The following is a 22,327-nucleotide window of genomic DNA, read 5'->3' on the forward strand; positions in this document are numbered from 1 at the left end:
AATGAAATCCGTCCTTTCTATTCCTGACATCAAAAACACGAGTCGCGCGCAATACAATAAGCGAGCGTCGTCATCCCCCTCGAACGACCCAATCAATTATGTTGGATGCCTGAACACAACCACCATCAACCGCGTCCTCGATGGGTATGAATTGGGTTGATCTGGGTGAAGGTGGAAGTTGTGTTGGAAAAGATACAGTATATAATGATCTTGGCTCGAAATTTGATTTTTGTGGTCGAGACTTGGGATGGAGCAGCTCATTGACCAACGACAACTATTTCAACCTCATCACGACAATCTCAAACTTCACGAATCTCGTCTGCGACATCTACACCTGATATTCAAAGAGACGTTACGACTTAGCTCGTTTTCTGTCTGATAATATCGCATCTCCCTCTCACCGCACTAATCTCAAACTCGCCTACATCCACACCACACCTAACATCCAAAGTCGTCTACCTCTCACCCCCTCCTCACTCATCCCTCGCCACGTTCCCTCACCCCCTCACACCAAAAACAAACAATGGGTTCCTGCTGCTGCAAATGCTGCCACTCCCCCCTCCCCCCCTCCTCCAATCCCGTCGGCCCACACGGCCGCCCCCCACCACCAAACCACCACACCACCGAACACGAACTCCACGGCGGGATATCCAAGGTGGAGGTTGCTGGGCCGGAGAGCGGTTCAGGGAGGGATGATGGGGAGGGGAGTCCACCGCCTGTGTATACGGTCACGCGTTCACAATAGCGAGGGTGATCAGGATGGGAGGGTGTATTGTGCGTAGGGTATGGAAAAATGAGGGGTTGAGAGGGTGTGGAGAAGCTACTCCGTCACGGAAGATTGAGGATGTAGATAATAGCAGGCCTTGTTTTAAGGACGTTTTCTCTGCGTTGGTTTTGCGGGTTGAGAACGTATTTGAAGTGGATGAGAATATAGTCGGGTTAGACAGGTGATAATGTCTTATGAGCTGTTGAATATAACATAAATCCACAAAAAGATAGATTCAAGACTCAAGTCTCAAGAATTTATGTAACTTTCTTCAATTTTTCATCTCAAATCTACCCATCTCAACACTCATGTCTCTCAAGCCACAAATGGATACATCATGCACGCCTTCTTCTCCATACCCTCACTCTCACCCCTCAAACGAATCCCACCCAAACTCCCCTCATCGCTAAACGCTAAAAATGAACAAGAAGAAAAATCAACAGTAACGAAAGAATCGAAGCGATATGCTATGCTCCAAAACACCTTCTTTCCATGCCCTCGAGGACCCATGCAATTTTATCTCCGTGGGGGTATCAATAACATTCTCTCTTCTGCCTGCTAGCCAAAATAATTCTGTTAATGTGCGTATGTTTGTGTGGCTCCTTCTTTCCAAGATGGTGTTATCGATACAACGTTTTCTCTATCGTCTCGAGTTGTAACAATAATCGTACTAGTGGATGCCGTAGCATATTGCTAGAGCGCCATCAAGGCCTTCTTCTAGAGTGGCGACTTGTGCTTTCAAGCCTTGGTTTTCAGCTCGTAAGAGACCAACGGTATCCCAAGCTACACTCGCGTCTTTGCCTCGACAATTGCTGCATCCTTCGTCGCCCATGCCAATACCTCCATAAGGATCTTTGTCTACGTTCTGCGCGACGGCTGGAGTTGAAATGCCCTGCATGATCTTTTGAAATGTACTTCTTTGTTGTAATTGCTGTTTTGGTCGTTGAGATGGTGGGTTCGTGTTGGGAAGCATTCTTGCGAATTGAGCTTGATGGATTTCTGGTGTGCCGTCGCGCGTCGATACCGAGTTCATGGTGAAAGTTGGTGATCTCGACCTCGAAAAGACTGAATCGCCTCCAAAAGATTCTGCATCCGATTCTCCTTCAGTACTCATATCCGCCGATCCACGCCACATCTTACGATCTTTTCTGATTCCAGGCGAGACTGCATCTGAAATACCGAGATCTTCGTCCTCTGTACCCTGAACTTGTATCCTCGTGGATCGTGCATTTGCGTTTTCTTTGACCAAAGCTATAGATTTCTCCCTCGCTTCCTTCTCCTCTTGTCGTGCCTTTTTCTCTTTCGCAAGTTCCTCGACCAAATCAGATAATGCCGCATCTGACTCTTGTACCTTGGTGGCCATATCCTCTAACTGTGACTTGTACATCTGTGCTCTCGTCCCTGCTTCCTCCAATTCTTCTTCCATCACTGACTTTTCGATTTGAATTTCGTGTAATGATAATGTTTGAGTTTTATATGCAGACTGTAGCTTTTGGAGTATCCCTTCGGCATTGAGGAGCAAGTTTTTGAAAGACGCTGGAGAGAAGGGATCGGCTGGTGTTCCATTAGGGAATAGAGCTGCGTTTATATCGAGAGTAAGGAGTTCATCGTTCATCAGCTCGGCAGGTGATAACTTTGGCTCTTCCACAGGTGCTTTCGAAAAGAATCCTCCAAACATGCCGGTTTGTGGTTTTGGTGATGGTATAGCACTGCCATATGTAGGTCGTCTCTGTGGCGTGGGTCGCTCGGGGGAGACTGATCTTGAGGAAGTGGTGGAAGGCAGGTCGGGCAGCGTCTTTTCTCCAAAAGGTAACGACATTGGTGTTGATGACCCAGTAAACCAAGAGCTCAATCCCCCTCTTGATTTATCTGCCACCTTTATAACCCCATCTCTGTCTCCTGTAAAGGTAGGCATGAATTCCGTCTCGATATCCTGTTTGCTCGGACTCTGGTCCCTGGATGAGGAACTTTGTCGAGGTGATCGGAAAGGAAGCAGGTCGGTAACAGATCGCGAGTGGCTTCTATGTTTTGGTGAATTTTGTTGTTCGCTAGCCATTGATCTGCTCGGCTCTTGCCCCGAAGCTATATGTGTTTGTGAATCAGTCGTCGAATCGGTTAAAGACTGCGAACTTGGTCCTTCGGAAGCATGTTTATCATCGTAATAATCCTCGGACCATACTTTCTGCAACGACGAATCTCTGGATGAAGTGACCGACCGAAGTTCATTCGAGAGATGAGGATTCGTCTTTGCATACGGCAGACATGTGTCAAGACCTGACGACTTTTGGGAGATTGAGTCTGACATTGTTTTTGCTTGAGTAACGACTGGGCGGTGTTCAATATCGCATAAACCTTCGCGGTGGCTCGTTTCTTCTTTGGGACTCGATGCCCTGCTGTTGGTGAGACGGTCCTCTATATGTTTTGGGAACAGCTATAGCTGAGGCTATCCTCGTCTGTCCTGGACGAATTCAGGAAGACTCGTTGAAGCGAAATTCATGCGTCGGTATAATTTGTGCAAGGTTGTGGAAGTTGCAGCCGTGTGTATCCTCGCACGTGTGTACGAGGGTTGCACGTACTCGAGACTCGAGTACGGGAAGATCTGTTGATCGTGATACTCGAAGTCGAGAATGGAATGAAGGTGGTGAGAATATTCTCGAGTAGAACAAGTGTTTGATTTCCTCTCGCTCTGTAGAGCTATTCTCGTTGTATCCTCGTTGTCTGCAACTATAAACAGAGGGGAGGTACACTTGAGTCGTGGTCGTGGCGGGGTGGATAAGAGCAAGTTTAAGCCTATCGAGACTACGATATGAGACAGCGGGCGCTACCGGTTGACTCGAGCAATTATTGGAATTGTGAGGAATCAAATGTCGAAGATCAGATGAAATAGAGTTTGTGTGATGAGATACAAACACACAGAAATATCAACATCTGTTTTGTTTCATCGGTTGACGTAGGAATGGGACATGAGATCAGGAGGTTGGTTGTTGCTGGAGGCTGGGGAGCTTTCAGACCCACCCAACAACGCGAAGCATTCAGGAACACGCAACGCATTTCTGCAGCGACGCTAAAGCAGGTTTCTAGAACTTTATTGTCTTCAAATCCAGGACAGCCTTGTTCTAATCTCGAAGAAGATCTTCTACAATCTACCTTGTTCACGTCATGTCTTCTTGCATGATCGGGCGCACAATGATGTTATTATTTACAGTTACTCAAAGATTCTTGTGGAGTTGATGAGTTGTTTACAATGCTCTACACAGGTCATTGCTGGGAGAATTTCGAGGAAATTACAATGCTCACTGGCCGACGCTGCGCTGCTCATGACATCTAAGTGCAACTCTTACACGAGCCTCGTTAAAATTTCAACAATCTTACTTTGAGCAAGTTCCAGGTCGTGGCACTGGGACTTTGGACAATTACTTTTTCAGTGCTCGAGGCGAGTCACGTGATAAGAGCTGATGTCCTACTGCTCAGGTCAGGTCCTAGGTCTCAGGGATATCCAACCCAGCTAATAGCAAGAAAGTCAAGGAAAACATACTGAGGGCTTAATGTGTGATCTTTTGTGAGTCTTCAAACGCCTATTCAAGTATCACATCATTCTTCACCAAATTCAAATCTCAAAAAACCAACAAGTACTTTTCACTAAAACAAAAGCTATCCAATTCCCACAAGTTCCACCTCAAATCACACATCCACCACATCAACCCTCACTCATCCCACCTCACAACCCCTACAACAACTCCAACTCCCTCAAAGCATCCTCAGCACGACCCTGCCCCTCCAACCCCAACTCCCTCGCCGTAACCAGATCCTCCCCACTCCAAGCCTGCATCCCGGGATAATTCTCCCAATACTCCATCATGATCCCCATCTCTCGTCCCCAACCGGGAAAGAACCGATCAAACTGCTCCAACCCAACCTTCACATACTCCGTCTCCTTGCCCGTGACCTTGGCCCAGATATCAAGCAAGCTGCCAATCGTCTGGCTCTCGGAGTTGGCAATCGCAAATTTCCCTGGGAGCGTGAACTCTGGTTTTTGCACGATTGCAAGGGCGTATGGGCCGACGTTCTTGGTCTGGTCCCCGATCGTCAAAACAGGCGTCTCTGCAATTGCAGGCTGGAAAAGCACGTATTTCCCCGACGTAGCATGGAGCGTAGGTTTGAAAGGCGGGAACAGCGCATTCGACGCAAACCACGTAACCCACAGAAACGTCGTCTTCTTCAAGAGCTTCTCATCGCTCTTGATGAACTTGTCAACTTTATTCTTACCCTCAAAATGCGGGATCAGGTATTTCCCGCCGGAAATCTCCAGGGCGTTGGGGAGCGTCGACCAGATGTAATGTTCCAAAGTAGACGTCGCGGCTGCGGCTTTGGCGAGGTTGATTCCTTGCGCCGACTCGATCTTCATGGCGTGGTCTGGGCCGCCGGCTATGAAGGGCTCGAAGAAATCGGTTACGGCGAAGATGATGTGGACGCCCTGATACAAGTCAGTCTATATCTATTTCACTAAGTGGGATTGACTTACATCAAACGCCTTAGTCAAACTATCAAGATCATTCAGATCAGCAGTCACAACCTCGACACCACGCTCCTTAAGTGCCACCGCCTTGGGAGAAGCAGTGTTGCGCGTGATAGCTCTCACAGCAAACCCAGCGTCGAGGAAGGTATTCACAACCGACCCTCCCTGGCCACCTGTAGCGCCGATAACAGCAATAGTTTTCGCAGACATGATATCCTGATTCTCAAAATCGTACTTTTCTCTGAAGTTCTCGTAGTAATAGTAAGTTAAATGTAGTAGGCTGATTCCGATGATGTAACTGCAATTGTAGATCTCCAAAACTGAATGCTCCTTAACTCAACACCAGCACCCTCATACTTATACTTCCCATTCCCACCTGCAATACCACCTTCACACTCCTTTGCTTTCAAATCCCCCTCATCCAGCCTTGCCAATCACACGAACTCGCGATACCGGCAATCCAAAACCAGCAGCCTTACCAATCCGCCGTCGTGCAATCGACCGATCAACTGCTTATGTACGCGGCGTCATTGTTGTACCGCAGCGCGTACACATTGACAAGTATCCCGGTGTGGTAGGAATGATATTCTGATATTCCGCGACATATGGGGTCTTGATGTCGAGTGCCGGAACAGGCAGTGGGTAAGGGTCGCAAATGGCAGTAGGTAGGGGTCGGTTCTTGGGATTGGCTAGCGCGTCCTATGTCTTCTTTCAATTGGTACCTTTTTAGGTCGGATTTTTACTTCATCCAACGACCTTTACGTAGTAAGCGCTGGTTTATGGCCTATGAGCTTGCGAAATACTGCTTATAACCCAAATATTATCTCTCTATGGGTGTCTGTTGGGCGTGGAACTCGTGCATAGGATTGCAAATGAGGGGTCCAACAGCTCCGCGGAGTCAGGGGTCCAACACTACGCAGACCAGAAATGACGATATGCTGTTGTGTAGGTAGCTTATTAACACGACGGCGTTAAGCAAAAGGCTTGTTTCATATATTGGTATAGGGGGATAATTGGTGGCGCCGAGGTTGTGATTGAAATGTTATGGTGTCCTGGGTGGGTTTTGTCCGGAATCGGTGATTGCACAGATGGGATGAGGGGACGAGAGTTGGTCATGCGGTTGGATTAATGATCGTGAGGCAGGGGATTTGTGCGATGGAGGGGGGTTGTAGGGGAAAGGGCGTGAAAAGTTTTGTGGGAGGGTTGTTAAGCATGGGGTTTGAAGGGGTGAGGATGTTGTTGTTACGAGAGTGAAGCAGCCGAGCGAAACAATGAGTTTGGCTTTAGGCCGGATATAAAAATAATGCCGTTGAAGGGGATTAATAACAAGGGGACTTTAGTCGGTAGTGTCCGTTTCATAATTATGAAATTTGATAGAGTTGAATATCCCCTTTTTATTGCTCGAGGTCTATCTAATTGAGTCGAGTGCCTATGTAGTCCTTATCCAGAACTTGGTATAATTACATTTACCCTCTCTTGCCATATCTACCACGACTTCTGCCCTCCCATCTGACTATCAAAGCCACTCCCACCAGCCTGCGCAAACTCATCCCACATATTCCACGTCGTATCCTGTGCCATCGCCTCATCCATCATCATCCCACTCATATTCTGCCCTTCCGAACCCATCTCCATATTATACTCATTATTATTAAACATGCTCGGCTGAGACATCCATCGATAATCATCTCCGAAGGCGGAATATCCAACACCATCGGTGGTGGGTTTAGGTATTTCAGTTTCTGGAGGACTAGTCGCAGGACTCGAGTTCACATCTCGTCGTTTGGTCTTTTCCTCCGTTCGCCCTTCGGTTGTTTGCATGCGTAGGTGCTGGATGAAGTCTGGTGTCTGGAGCTCTGGGCGTCTGATGATGGTGGCATCCCATGCCTTACACTGAAGCATAATTTGGGTAAGCATATTGGTATCGACTACAACATAGTGGACGACGAATTCGAATATGAACAATGTACTTACGGTCAAGTTGGCAATAGCCATCCGCAATTCGTCCTTGAAAGGTGCCGGCTGGTGTGGGTTGCTGACAGATTCCTTCTCGAGTTTCATCCTTTCTCTTACCGCGGTCGAGCTAACCATTATCTGTTTCCAAGCTCTGTCTTCAAGTCTATCACATAGAGTTTAGTTTTTCAAGTTCAAGAATAGACGATGATCTACCTTGGGTATCAACTCCAGAAATAACTTACTCAGCGTTGATACCTGTTCGTATAGCAGATAAGATAAAAACCATTGCTGGAAACGGGAAATTCTTGAAAATATGCCAACTAAACACAATTAGCTTCGATTGTTTAAGTCATAGTAGAAAGATAGGCTTGACTAATTACGGTTCCCCAAAAGCATTGTGTGAAGAAGATTTAGCAGCGAGGGCTCATTACTTACTGAAAACGCTCCAGCGACTTGCTCTGGGCCATAAGAAAAAATGTTTCCTGCATAATCAGACAGCAGCCAACCATCTTTTCTTTTAAAGAATTATCCATCCCCACCGTCAACTTTTCCCCAGCCATCAAGTAATCTTTGTAATTTCCCAGTCTAACTTTGGCAAGTGCCGTCTTTGTCGCCAATTTCGCTAATACGTGCCATGGAACACTATCATCACACCACTTCAAATACTTCTCTTCAATAAACGCTTCAAATTCGTCAATCTGGCTGTCTGGAATCCTTACTCGGGCAGGGACGTTGGTAAGCTTTGCCTCGAGGTACAGCTTAATGATTTCGCATCTCGGGAGCACATGAATCATTTCGGTGATACCAGTATGCTCAACTGGAGGTTCACGCATACCGGGGAACAAATCGCTGTCGTTGACGTTCAAAGGAATTCGAGTGGTACGTAGGTGTTGCAACATCGAAGGTGGACAGCCTGCCAGTTCACCCACACGGCTGTCAAGAAAGATGATCTGCCACCACAGTCTTCGACGCATTTCAGTTTCGAAAGGTGGCAACCCATATGCTGTGCCGTCAAAGTTTAATCCCATACGCTGAGCAATTCGTACTGCGATACCGGTAAGACAAAACAGAGCCCGAGGATCAACATTAAAGTTCAAGCATGAAAACTATTTAAGTGTCAGCTCTGGCACAAGTAGTCAAAGGTACTTTAGAGTCGGCAAATGCAGAGGAAAGGGTAGAGTCCGAGGCAGCGACATTTTATGAAATTCTCCCGATCCATTGTTGCTGTCGAAAGGAAGGTATCCTTTTGGACAGAGAAACCAACGTAATGGGTATGATGTATTGCTTACCAGGTGTAACATGAAGCCTTGAAGAGTGGTCATGTCTGAGCTTCTCATAAATCGGGCCTGGACGAGCGCTAACTTTGCAGCGTTTTGGTATTTCTTTATCAACTCATCCCTCTTCTCGTTGAAATAAGACATACAGTCTTCATCGGTTAAAGAAGTGACGGCCATGGTGTAGATTCCAAACATGAGGACGTGCATGCTTTTACTAGCAGTTTGGGGGTCGGCGCTGACATCTAAAATCCTTTGCTGTACTGTAGGTGTGTGGAAGAGTTTGAAAACCGGATTTATATTGTCTAGATATATTTGCCAAAGCCGAAAGATTTGAACAGGCTGTGGATGAAGAGCAGCAAGGTCTTCAGTGCTGGATGAGTGGAAAAGGAATAATTCACTTGAGTCCATGGGAATTGCATCGTAGGTCTTTGTTAGAGCGCCATCAAAGGTCTCGTCCTCCTCGGACAGATCAGCTTCTTGAAACTAAGAAGGTCAGTAACGTTGCTTTCGGTGCCACGAGCAGCCTGCCACATACCTCGTCAAGAGGGCCAGTTGATAAGTTACTGCTACTATTAATATTGATACTCTAATGGAAATGCGAACTCACTTCTCAACGTGCTTGAGAGACTCTCTCACAGATAGCGATCTATACCCATCCTCAAGTTGTTCCATTGACGTTTTGAAAACCGCTGGAGAAGACGACGTCTCTTGTTTCAGGCCGGGTGGAGGTAGTGGAACCTCCTCTCTATTAATTGCATCAATATCTGCTCCATATGAACGTAAGTGAGCTTCGTATTTCCTGATACGTGCTAGTAGTTCTGCTTCTGGGAAACGTTTCTTTCGACGCTTAGGTGGCTGCATGGATGAAGACACGCACTCCACTCTTGCTTTCCTACAATTAGCACAAGGATCATCGCGATCACATTTGACTTTGCGTTGTTGGCAGAGAACCTATTACAGAATTAGTGATAGTTGTAATGTTAAGTACTATGAGATATTATGAATTGCAAGGCTCGTGATGAAACACGACCTATCAGCGAAAAGAGAATGGACTAGATCGAGTGCTTCAAGCCCCTAATTAACAACGCCACAAGGTTATATGGGCATTTCGTAGCCGAACGTGATATCTCTTGGAACTAAAGAGATGATGGCAGGATTCGCTAAAGATCTCGTTCGCCAAGTACCACAAGTAGATGATTTTACTCACACAGGGGTGCTTCCTCCGAACAGAAGTGTCACTTATAAGCCCAGGAGGGGAAGTGTCCTCCGTAGTCGTCGACATGACAGAATAATTTACGCGAAGTTATCTGGCATCCAATTCTTGTCCAAAAACACACCCAATCCGGCCAGTCACCTGCATAAAGATGCGGCAGCGTGGTTGATATGTAGACACCCGTTGCAGGTAGCAAATAAAATATTGAGGCTTCAACAAAATCCAACGAAAACTCCGCAATGAGTGAACTTTCGGTCGTTATATAAATCCGAATCCTTCTTCTAGGCAACCCTAAGATCTGGTCAGAATTATAGGAGTACGCGGAAAGTAGAAGCCACCGAAGGGTCGAAATGCCAATGGCCAATTAGAGTTACGAACTTCAAAGATATTGGTACAATGAGTCATCAATCGTCCTTTCCAGCCCTGTAGGTTCCAAGGTTGTGTGAGCAATTATCTCGTCTGGGCAGGGGACAAACAAGCATTTTCTTATTTCAAAGATGGAGTGAAAGTACTGTGCCGTACGCCTCATCACACGATGTCTTTCAAAACGTGACATTACCTCAAGTATCTTAAACACGTGATGATACATAGATAACATTGGATGAGCTACTCAAGTAAGACTCAAGTAAGCGTGGCTAACTGTCCATGGGAATATTGTAACCGACTAGACAGCAAGCGTTGAAGTACTAACGGTGTATTTCTATAAGATCAGCACTCGTCTTCGTAAATGTGGATGAAGATAATTTCGAAGATGCCCAATGGTAAGGAATTTAATATCAGTACCAGTACTACAATCAACCCCCAAATCATCAGGCATGACGAGTAAGTAAGCGCTGCAGATGAGATCTGACTTTCGGACACTGTCAAGTGAGAGAATGACTCCATCTCAGATGCACAAAAGAGTCATTTCGAGAGTTGAGTATATCCAAATCTACGGACGCAAAACGAGTTTCGGCTCAAAGCGGAACGTGATTTGATTCTGCTTCTGAATTGAATCTTGCATTCTGAGCATCCAGGAAATGGTAAGTGGTTGTGGTGACTTGGTTAGATGATAAAGGTAAGGAGAACCATAGAGTGTACAAGCAGTCTAGGTTTTTTCGGTACTGAATATGAAAGCTGACATAGGTGATCCGGTATTCATTGAAACGTGTATTTTGTGGTATTCTGAACCGCGAAAATGAAAGACTGGAACGTCTATCGACCGTTGTGAATACTTCGTATAAACATGGTAGAGTGTCCCATGTGGAGCTGGCTTACGAATTGAGCAAGTTGATTCGAATTTGAAGTCCCGAAAGTCATTTGCATTGAGCCGCGGATCCGCCATTTCCCCCTATCGAATCCTCCGCCACCAATCCACGACCTCCCATGAATTACGGACAACTCTCTTTTCGACTCGACAGTACATCGCATTGTATTCCCCAGATTCTAACTCTGGTTTTCATCCATCCGAACCTCGACGAGGCCTTAACTGTTCTTGTAGGTCGGCAACCCGTCAGCGACACTCAGACCCTTTGTCTTTGGACACGACGACCCACGCTCGAAACAATTGACAGGCAATTCCCCACTTCGAAAGCCCTTGGGCGCGATAATCCCCTTCGATCCAAAAATGGCGGGCTTTAGCAATCGTGTTCCGTCGAGTCTGCTGTTGGGTCTTGTTGGTATTCTTACATCTGCACCGGGAGCTGCAGCACACGGAGGACACAATATGGAGAAGATTGCGGAAGGCGAGGCTATGAGCAAAGAGCCATTGGTACGTCGGATCAAATAAGGACGTCTCTCGAGAGCGAAGGTTAACAGGAGAATAGGACGCGATATTATGGACACATATCCTGTTGATGATGCTGAGTTTTGGCATAATATTTCCAACGGGAATGGTGCTCGGGGTACGTGTCTATGCATTAAACATTCGAGTTCCGCTGATCAGGGAGACAGATCGTACGAAATAGATGGCATGTACCAGTACAGGTACTAGGAACGATAATCGCGGTTCTGGCATACTTCTTGGGACATCTGCACAAAGGGAGGGCATTCGCGCAGAACGTACACGCCTCGTTCTCCAACTGGCTGATGCTGATGCTCGCCGTACAAATCGTATTTGGAATCTACCTCAAATTCCATATCACAAAGGGCTTTCACGGAAAGATCAGGAAAGTCGCAGTCTATGGTCATGGAATTATTGGAAAAGCAATGCCTGTAGCCGCCTGGGTACAGATGCTATTTGGCGGTATTACAGCTCTCGGATTCTGCCGGGATGATCACCTGGGACAATGCCTGGCTCATTTCATCATGGGAAGCGCATTTATCGGATACGGAATCATGCTCACGATTGTTATGTTGGTTGGACAAGCTTGGCTGAAGAGCACCGGACGATCGCAAGAATTCTTCGACTCGGCCATTATCGCAGCTTGGGGATGCGTCAATACGTTCACGGAACATCGATGGGGTGGAGCATGGGTCGCCAACGATATCCAACACACTACAATGGGCGTTATCTGGTGGAGTGCGGGTTTGGCTGGTGTCTGGCTTAGCAGAAAACGAGATGGTGCACCAAAGAGAAATTTTATTCCTGGATTCGTCATTTTCATTACTGGCTGGGCTATGTCCGCACATCCACAGCACCTACCACTCAGTACTATGGTCCACACTGCATTTGGGTATACATTGATGGCTGCTGGTCTCACGAGAATTATTGAAGTCGCCTTTGTTCTGAGGGACAGGAACACGATCTCAGAGGACGGAGATGCCAACAGCTTTCAATACATCCCACCCTTCGTAAGTAAAATAAATGTCCCGTTCTAAGGGACTAGTTACTAACCGAGTTCGCAGTTGCTTTACGCTTCAGGATTCTTGTTCATGGGAGCAACTGAGGAGCAAATGGAATTAATTTCAGATGCAGGAATTACCCATGTTTCTTACGTACTCGTTTTGTACAGCTTCTCATTCTTGATTTTCTTGTTCACCAACATGTTATTGCACCTCTATGCAACCAACTCGGCGCCGGCAGTTCCTCCAAAGGACGGAGAGGACGCACCGCCCAGAGCCCCGCGTATGAATGGACATGCTCACACCGATTCGAGACAAATTCGAGATGCCGAGGAGTTCGAGCTAGCAGGATTGATGAGTGACGATGAGCCGGAAAGTCCTAGCACTCTAGGAAAGAACAATGAGGGAAGGGTGGACTAAACATAAGTCTCCCGGGGTTTCGGTTCCTGTGGAATAATACGGCGTCCTTGGGTTTGGACTTTCTTGCATGGTATGGTGTTTGATATTCATTTGAAAAAACTATGGGGAATAGACACTATACCTCCCAGACTCTTCGAAGTCGTCGCCTAATGAGTGATTTTGGTTTGATAGTATCCGCCAGGACAAACTTCTGATTCAAGATGAAGAAGGCATCGCATTCTAATAATAGAAGTAGCAATTCCGAAAACTGGGCGTGTGCCTGTTCGAAGGCTTGGTGTGGAGAAAATAACAGCTCGTTTCCAGGCACCAGCAGGCAGATTGCTCGCTAAATCACGAAGTCACGTTTTCACGCATCACTTCCAGGCAAACTCAACGCGTGAGGTGATCTAGATCGACGCGACGGCAAGTTCTCCTCAACATCAATGCGATCCTTGGACTTTTAAAGATATTTAACATGGTAGATGTCTGCTATTTCTTATGTCAGGTTTATCGTGAAGTCGAATCTGACTTCTAATTACTGCTCGCAAATTGATCAATTCACATTTCGACATTTCTCATCCGTTTGTCGCTCTGATAGTTTTTATTTCATTACTCCACAAGTCAACAAATTTTAGAAACTTATTATCAGTCGTCACTTGCGATTTTCTTCGAAATGGCAATCTCAGCTTCTGAGGGTCCTGTCGAGATCAACATTCCTGCTCTACCATCGCAGGTCAAGGATTTCATTCCCTATATTACGCAACACCCAAATGAGCCAATTGGGCAACTCCTAGAGCCGTTCAAGGTCTTCGAATCAGAACTACGAAAGGTCTACGCACAAGATCCTGGCCACCACGTGGTTCAAGATGGCAACGTCAATCTGGTGCCGGTCTTTGATGGCCACGAGAAAGATGTCAAGATCAGAGCCAGGGACTTGGAAGCAGAGTCTGATGAAGAAACCTCTCATTACATAATGGAGTTGGAGGATGATGTGCGGAAAGCTACCGGAGACGCTGCTATGGTCACTTCTTTCAAGGAGTTCCAGCAGAACTTTAATTTGTTCTCAGAGAGCTCATTGATCGATTTGGACTGGGCTAATGTTGTTGCTGCTGGTAGCTCGGTTACTACTGTAAGTCTCTTCTATTTTAATATCGGAACAATTAGTTACTAGCCCAATACTGACGAGGAGATGTTACAGGCGCTTTTACCAGTTCCAAAAGAATGGTCCGGGAGTAAACGTAGTATGCGGGAGTACTACCATGAACATCTGGCTCCTGCAAGCGATGTTGATCTCTTCTTATATGGGATGAATGAAGAACAAGCTCTTCGCAAGATTGACGAGATCGAGAAAAACGTTAGGGACAGTATTCTTCACGAGGTAACAACTATTCGAACCAAAAACGCCATCACAATTGCCAGTCAGTACCCTACTCGACATGTCCAAATCGTCCTTCGTCTTTACGACTCTGTCTCGCAGATCATCACGGGTTTTGACGTTGATTGTGCTTGCGCCGCATACGATGGAAAGCAAGTTTATGCTGCCCCTAGAGTAAGAAAGACTCCCTTTTCTTGTTCCTCTCTCTTGGTTGCCAGACGATGTTCTTCCTAGGTGCCCGAAATCGTTTGAGTAAATAATAAATTGCTGATCGATGTTTTTCTAGGCGCTCGCAGCATTCATGACTCAGTGTAACACCATCGATCTAAGTCGTCGTTCTCCCTCCTACGAAAATCGTCTCTCTAAGTATAGTCATCGTGGTTTCGAAGTCTATTGGCCACTTCTTGACCGTTCTCTTATTGACCCTACAATATTCGAGCGTTCTTTCCGTCGGACTCAAGGGCTAGCAAGACTTCTAATTTTAGAACTGCTCCCAAAAGCTTCAGACCGCGACAGCTACACTGAACAGCGTCGTCAAGAGCGTGGTAGGCCGGCTTTGAACCGATGGCGTGGCAACTGGCGAAGTCCCGGCAATTTGAAAGATGCAGAGGAAGACGAAGTCGCTGATTGGATCGAACAGGAAGATGTTTCTTCTTATCACACTATGACCGTGCCATACGGGCCAAAGTATGATGCAGCGAGAATCAACCGCCTACTATATGCCAAAGACCTTTTACTCAACGCCGAGTGGAACCAACCCAAAGACCGAGAAGTCTACCTCCATAGGCATCCTTGTTTCTTTGGAACTGCTAAGGAAGTTATCCAAGATTGTTGTGGATATTGTCCTATGCCGAAAACCGATGAAGAAATCGAAGTCGCGGAAGAGGAGAGCAAGGTCTATGTTTCCGGAGATCTCAGGTTTCTTCAAGATGACCCCGGACGACAAGAAATTGGGAGCTTTAATCCTATTACAGATGATGAGTGGACTACTATGGCATACGTTGGCGACACGGCGCGTTTGTGCCAAGCAATCGTGGATAATGATCTAGAGCATGTTCAGGACTGGTGTGAACAAGATGGTGTTGATGTATGTTTTAGACGCCCTCTGATAACCTTTTTTCCTAACGTTATTCTTAGGTCAATCGACGAGACTACACAGGACGCACACCATTGCATCTTGCAACTATGTCTTCAACGCCTGAAATTGTGCAGTGCCTTATAGATCATGGTGCGCGGTTGATTGCTAGGCTTGTTGACGGTAAAACTGCTCTACATATTGCAGCCGCCCGTGGAAATGCAGCGATGGTCAAAGCATTGATGGATAAGAGTCTTGAGAATGAAGCCGAGGAAGATGAGAAGAAAGACGCCAAACGAGAAGCAAAACAAGCGGAGCGTAAGCTGCAAGGCCTAACGATGAATATTGATGACGATGATGAAAATGATGATGATGCCAGTTCGGAACCGTCTGAAATTACTTTGGGCAGTGAAGACTCGGATTCGATGACTATGGGCTCTTTCGTCAAAGTCCAAACCGAAGACAGAACAAATGTAAGTGTTTGGTCGAGCGCAGATTTGGATTATCATCTCACAATATACTAGGATGGTGTACCAGAAGACTCGACGGACGATCCTGATATCTACGAAATCGACGTTATTGCTTGGGATTATGGCTTGTCTCCCCTCCATCTCGCTATCATGAATGGCCATCTCGATATCATCGAGCTACTTGTCTCTGAGTACGGTGCAGATGTTCTACTCCCGGTCAAACTGATTGATCCCGATACTAAAGGTGCCCGTGGAGCGATCCTGACTATTGTTCTTACGATCTTCTTGCCGGCCGAAAAGTCCAAGGAAGTTCTACAGCTGCTTCTCCGACTAGGTGCGACATCTAGTCAGGGCGATATGAATCAAATTACGGCCTTTCATTACCTTGTTGCTAAAGGCGAGAACGAGCTTTTGGACATTGTCCTTAAACATGATGAACCGGCTGCGAGAGGCGTCTTGAACCATCTGGCGTCTAGATGGGGTTCTGACATTACTTCTCCGCTCCTCTCAGCAATCGGGTCAGGCAATAAAGATATGGCTTCCAAATTACTTAGCCTTGGGGCTGAACCTACTATGAAGTTTGAACAATGGATCAAAGTGTACCTCGAAAGAAACCAGTGGGCCAAGAACAACTACACATCTGAACAGAACATGCGGCAATATCTCCAGATAACACAACCGGTTCTAATGGCAGCTCAAAGAAGTATGGGCAGAGTGGTGATGGAGCTCATTGCGAAAGGTGCTGATCCTGCAACTATGACACCACAAGGGTATCAGCTGGTTCAAGACCCGTCTCACGCCCATTATTATAATGGTGAAACACTTCTTGATGTTGTTCAGAATCAACTCAAGGAGCTTCGTGAGTGCCTCTGCAAAGATGGGGCAGTCATTAAATCTCCAGAGACGCTTATGGATGAAACCTTCTATCTACGTGGCTTAAAGAAGGGTACATACAAGTACTTTACTGCTTTGACAGGCTTTCGAGCTAGGAAAAATGCCAACAACACCGAGTGGGAGCAACACAACAAGGCAAAAGAATATAAGGTAAGAACGACCAGCATAAGCTTTTCAAGTGTCAAACGCTCACTTCTGCAGGTTCAAAACGGGATCGAAGAGAAACGCACTGCTATTCAAGCAGTGATTTTTGAATTGGAAGAAACCGAACAAGCACTCCTGAAAGCTGGTGTCAAACCGTTCTATGAACTTCATAAGGAAGTAAATAGACGACCAAATCATCAAGGATTTCAATACGTAGCTCCTATCACTCCGCCATACCAATCCACGTGGACTTTCACTAGCCCGGATATGAACGAAGAGAAAAAGAGCAGATACATAATGTTGTTTGAAGCGGCTTGGAATGGAGATGTAGAAACGGTCAAATCTATGACCCTGGCACCATGGGAATCAGGGAACGAGCGACTTTCACTTTCACCTCTACAGATTGCGATACAGGACTCGAACGGATTCAGCCCATTTTCGATTGCTGTTCTTAGGGGTCATCGAGATTTGGCAAGAAGAATAATCGAGATTTGTCTGGTACAGTATCACAAAGACGACAATAAAGGACAACGCCAGCGTTGGCAGATGATCACTGAGAACGAAGAGGATACAGACGACTCAGACGACGACAATGAGGTTCTTCCAATATTCTCTGAACTCGTCAGTGACAAGTTCACTGTTGATAATCTTGGCGACGTATCATACATGGTCAAAAGCAGTGTCATGCCATTGACTATGATCAATTGGAAGTGTGCTGCAGCTCGCTTCGTCGACGTTGATGCTCACACCAGCAAAGTCTGTACGCTCATGGAGCATGCTGTAGATACCGACGATATTTCATTGTTAAGATTTGTCATCGAGATCGGAACAGAACAACAACAGCTTCTTGCTGAAGAAGATGATGATCAGAAGTGTTTTACCATCGAACCAGAAGTTTTCAAAGAAGCAATACGCAACGGCCAAACAGCCATGCTTGCCGAGATGATCGAGTCGTCTGGTGTCGGAATTCCTCTTAATGATATGATCAAAAAGAGTGGTATTGAGATCAAGACAAAGCCCAAACACTATCAAGGGTTGACAGTTGGCGGCAAAAAGCGGGCGGATTGGGCACAGCCTCCAAATACTTTTGTCACCGGTGTTACTGAAAACAAAATTCCTCCGCTCCTTTATGCGGCTAATGTTGGAAGCATTGAGTCAGTTGAATGGTTCATGAGCGAGGCTCCAATGCGCAAATACAGGCAATTTGCGGAAAACCATAAAACTGACAAGCGCATCAAAGGCATGGGAGAAGATTACGACAAGACCATTGCTACATGGATGAGAGCTCACTGTGAGTTTTAGAATCCTGACAAACTAAAGGTATGCTAATCTTGTCTAGGCGATTTAATCCTTCACTGTGCGATCCTCTGGAACCCAGATCCAAAATCCGAACAGAACACCAAGGACTACTTCGCTTTGATTAAACATGTTCTCACCGTCGCACCAGAAACCCTTGAGAAAAAGTCTGCGGAAGGCCTTACGCCTCTTCAAATTGCGGTACTCCTCAGACGCAAAGACGTGATAGCTTACCTTCTTTCTGTTGGAGCGAACCAGCGTACTCGGGACCGAGAGGCTAAGAACGTCATTCACAGTCTCAGTTCTAAATACTCGGCTCCCACCAAAGAGCATCTTGAACTCATTCAGGAAATAATCAATCTCTTCGATAGATCGGCTGTGAAGGCCATGTTGCTTGAGCGAACGTCGCTTTCCGCTGGTGCCTTGACTCCGCTTGCATACTGGATGCAATGCAGCGGTAATCAATACAAAAAGCCGGATCTCATATCTCTCCTCACTCGGTGCACAGCGGGCGAGGAATTAGAAATTATAAATGGGGAGGGTGATCTACCTCTGCATGTAGTAAGTCCCGTCTACTCCTACTCTCAAACCAGCAATTCTGATAAATCCAGGCCGTCAAAAAAGGATGGAGTGAAATAGCATCGCATTTCATCTCTCTCAACCCATCCCTCCTCTACCGCGAAAATGCCACAGGCCGCACTCCCCTCGAAATGTCACGCGACATGTACATTTCCTCTTGTGTCTCCGAGCCCATTCAAATCACCGACAACTATTACGCTCAATCCGTCATTCATCGCGCTCCGGAATCCTTCCTCCCCCGGAACGAAGCGGGAGCTATGAACAATGTTAAGAGGACGTATGAGATATGTGTTGAGGCGGATCAGGAGATGGAAGGAGAAGGGAGGGAGAGGAAGAGGAGATTGGTAAGTCTGATGGAGGCTAATGAGGTGGCGGAGAGAGTTACGGGGTATTCTAGTCGGTATGCTGGGAGACAGGTTGTAGTTAATGGGGGCGCGATTGATGATGAGGCGCATTTTGATATTTTGAGGGAGATGGGGTATCAGTTCTAGATACTTGGCTCTATCTGGAGAGAGGTCAGATTGCTATGAGATGGTTATCAGAATGTAATATATTCAGCAAGGACTAGCTAGCTTCCCAGTCTCAATAGCATACAGAACCCTGATCATCCATGATCTTCAAGGAGTAGCTTGCAGACTAGAAGCCGCGGTTGACGTGTAGCGATCGTTTATTATGTTGGGTCGAAGAACGAGACTGCGTTCGAGAGCGACATGGTCGTAGATACAATCTTGCACCTCTAAGTCGAGGTTGACATTCTCGCAGAGGACAAAATAAGTGTCAGTCACCTGCCCACTAATCTATAGACTGATCAATGCATAAATCGTCTTCGAATAGAGCTCAAGATGTCTCAGTTACTCAAAACAATTGAATAAATATCTGAATATGTGCCAAGTTAATCCACCAAATACATGATATTTCGTCGTCTTGACTGAAGAAATATCGTAATTTGACTGCCACTTATTTTGTCCACCAGGAGCCCCCTATTCTCAACTCGGCACCAGGTCTCGGAGATCAACAAAAAGCCGGCCCGGTCTTCATCCCCACGCACGTGACCAAAATATGCCACGTCAACATCCGCCGAACTTTGTGTCGATTCGACATGCTCCTCCTTTTTCTATAAATCAATCTTTCTCCTCAATCATCTTCGCGAATTTTGCGTCTCAAGACGCGAGTTTGCAACATACGAAATGACGGATGCTGGTGAGGCTAGACGCGTGTTTGCTTTCGACAGGAACAAACACGCTCCTCGCCCTCACCGCACGCTCGATTTTTTGAGATTCCGTGAATTATCTTCACATTCGTTCGACGATGCTCTCGATATGTACTGGTATTAGTTGCTGCGTTGTTGAATCGATTGCTCAAATCCTGCGATAGATTCTCAAAGCCATTGCCTGTCAAAGGTGTGCTTGCTTCAGATCTATCGTCAACATCGCGTACAAGCAAGTGCTTTGCAAATTTTCTGCCGAAGCAACGCTCCAACGGGGATTCATATGCATATATTTTATCAAACTATCACTGTGGCTTGTTTCTTACGGTGGCTGTCATGACTATCGAGGATATCACTCAACATTGGTTTTCGAGTCTACAGCAGAAACGCGTTATTCCTATTTCAAAGTCTGTTTGCGAAATTTCACCATCTTCCACTCTGTTATACTCTATGTCAATATCAATTTTTCACTCGGAATTTCACATTCCATCTCGTTAGGCATTTTACATGCTGGAAAGTTCGGTTCATTATCTGTTCCCTGTCTTTTCCTGGTCTCCTCGCGCTGAGTGCCTTCTTTTGTCAGGAACTACTTGTACCCATCACTTTCCCCATCGGTTATTATCCAACTTGCAGATCGCGAAACTTACGCTGTAGTCATTCTCTGCGCAAGCAGTGATAAATTACAGGACCGAAGGCGTATGCTGAATCTTTCACAGTCCTCGTTGGTGCTTGTACTCCGAGAAAAATTACCGGCAACCGAGATATGTCTAGATGACCAGAGAATGCTCTGCGCACCACGGTCATCTGGCAAATCAAGTGTACAAAAGTTGCAGTAGGTACAAGCTATGGTTATCGCAGTCATGACCTGGATTGCAATATTTCGGCTTGTAGCTTAACCATCAACATCTACATCCTTGCCTATTTACCTTGTTTCCCACGAAAGCATACTACTGAAGCACAGGGAGTCATTTACAAAAGACCGCCACATTCTGTTGGCGCGCTTACGACACATTTTACATACCTCTCTCTTACACAGTCTCTTGGTACCTTTCCATGACTCAACTTCCTCGTACACAAAGTTCAGGAGTCCGCTCTTATCGGTCAGTTAAACTTGGTTCCTGATCATTCCAACTTGTCTTTCAGCTTGCTAACAATGCAACAGTAAACCCTGTCAATTAGCAACATCTCACGCCGGAGTTTCCGCTTTGCCTCTTCTATCTTTAGTCTTTACGAGTGAACCTCAATTCAAGGCGGCCGCTCTGCGATTATTGAGCCACATTGGCATAGCCTAGCCCACCCACACCTGGTGAGGTAAGATGCGTCGATGAGATAAACCTGATCTCAGTTGTCGACCTGCTTTCGACCCCTCTGGACTCCTGATTCGGCTGATATAGGAGCTCGCCTCCGAAACCGCTTATGCTCAGACCCTCCCTATCCGGCAGGTTGTATTTCAATATGGGCATCATATCAGAACGCGGTTGTCCCGGCCAACTCGAAATCCAAGTTTGAGCGTCAAGTCGTCCAATCCGAAACCGGCTTGATCACGTGCTCTGTCTCACACCACGTGCCCGCCTCCGAACCTCCACAAATCAATGTCTCAGCCAATCCGAGTCGATATCACATCGCATCACGAGGCCCCCCAATGGTTGAGCCGAGCGCAAGAGTCAGGAATCTGGTTGGTCGTATGATTCAGCCCTCTGATACGTCCATCCCACCCCCCTCCATGACGTCCTCCCCTCAGTTGTATCCACCAACAGCTGAACTCACTACCAGAAGCATGCAGCTGATGGGCGTTTGTGGTTATTGGTTGTTGCATTTGAAAGGGGAAAGCGGGAAGGGAGGGGTGGGACCGCGCCGGGAGATAGTCGATATGTGGAAGGGGGTGTGGATGGTGGAGGGTGGAGGGGTCGGAAAGAGAGAATGTCTATTGCGATGTGATGGGGATGGATGACCGGTTTGGGAGGCTCAAGTGTGCTAAGATCTCGTGTAGCCCCTGTTTCTCAAGGCTTTGAAGTGTTGGGTTCAGAGAAAGAGCTAAATCATGATGATAAGATCATTCATAACTCGCTTCTCCTCTCCTCACTCTCTTCTTTCCTACCTTCTTTCTCCCGCTTTCAAACCATGAGTCTTCTTGCCTTCGATTCTCTCTTCTCCAGCCCTTTTCACCCATCATAGATACCATACGGTTATCACACCGCATTGCCGTATCTGTACACGTCACAATAGCACGGGTTCCTTGCATCTGCGATGCGCACCTCCAACCGCTACCATAGATCTCCCTTCTCGCTCCGTGCACTCTTCGGTCTTCATTCTGAATCTACTTATACACGTAAACATCACGGTCATCGTCAAACTCGACGAGCGCATCGCTCTCATACGCCTAGAGCCGCACCTACA

At 46.5% G+C, this 22,327-nt stretch overlaps 5 protein-coding genes across 5 annotated transcripts; 2 read left to right on the forward strand and 3 right to left on the reverse strand.

Moving 5' to 3' along the window:
• Window positions 1–1,436: 1,436 nt before the first annotated feature.
• Window positions 1,437–3,071, reverse strand: GLAREA_01856 (uncharacterized protein; the record flags this gene model as incomplete). Its single annotated transcript, XM_008089072.1, has 1 exon — window positions 1,437–3,071. One exon carries the CDS (start codon window positions 3,069–3,071, stop codon window positions 1,437–1,439), a length of 1,635 nt encoding a protein of 544 aa, XP_008087263.1.
• A 1,422-nt stretch (window positions 3,072–4,493) lies between these two features.
• GLAREA_01857 (NAD(P)-binding Rossmann-fold containing protein) lies at window positions 4,494–5,492 on the reverse strand (the record flags this gene model as incomplete). The annotated part of the gene is made up of 2 exons (XM_008089073.1): window positions 4,494–5,240; window positions 5,289–5,492. The coding sequence occupies 2 exons, from the start codon at window positions 5,490–5,492 to the stop codon at window positions 4,494–4,496; spliced, it is 951 nt and encodes a 316-aa protein (XP_008087264.1).
• A 1,275-nt stretch (window positions 5,493–6,767) lies between these two features.
• GLAREA_01858 (Zn2/Cys6 DNA-binding protein) lies at window positions 6,768–9,797 on the reverse strand (the record flags this gene model as incomplete). Its single annotated transcript, XM_008089074.1, has 8 exons — window positions 6,768–7,175; window positions 7,257–7,401; window positions 7,481–7,558; window positions 7,674–8,344; window positions 8,528–8,998; window positions 9,051–9,078; window positions 9,123–9,466; window positions 9,723–9,797. The coding sequence occupies 8 exons, from the start codon at window positions 9,795–9,797 to the stop codon at window positions 6,768–6,770; spliced, it is 2,220 nt and encodes a 739-aa protein (XP_008087265.1).
• A 1,537-nt stretch (window positions 9,798–11,334) lies between these two features.
• On the forward strand, window positions 11,335–12,911 carry GLAREA_01859 (uncharacterized protein; the record flags this gene model as incomplete). Its single annotated transcript, XM_008089075.1, has 4 exons — window positions 11,335–11,478; window positions 11,534–11,611; window positions 11,661–12,500; window positions 12,555–12,911. 4 exons carry the CDS (start codon window positions 11,335–11,337, stop codon window positions 12,909–12,911), a joined length of 1,419 nt encoding a protein of 472 aa, XP_008087266.1.
• Window positions 12,912–13,563: 652 nt separating this feature from the next.
• GLAREA_01860 (Ankyrin repeat-containing protein) lies at window positions 13,564–19,214 on the forward strand (the record flags this gene model as incomplete). Its single annotated transcript, XM_008089076.1, has 8 exons — window positions 13,564–14,019; window positions 14,089–14,439; window positions 14,552–15,352; window positions 15,403–15,813; window positions 15,865–16,854; window positions 16,906–18,139; window positions 18,188–18,705; window positions 18,756–19,214. The coding sequence occupies 8 exons, from the start codon at window positions 13,564–13,566 to the stop codon at window positions 19,212–19,214; spliced, it is 5,220 nt and encodes a 1,739-aa protein (XP_008087267.1).
• Window positions 19,215–22,327: the final 3,113 nt, after the last annotated feature.

Source organism: Glarea lozoyensis (genome assembly GCF_000409485.1).
Source record: "Glarea lozoyensis ATCC 20868 chromosome Unknown GLAREA7, whole genome shotgun sequence".
Classification (NCBI taxonomy): Eukaryota; Fungi; Ascomycota; class Leotiomycetes; order Helotiales; family Helotiaceae; genus Glarea; species Glarea lozoyensis.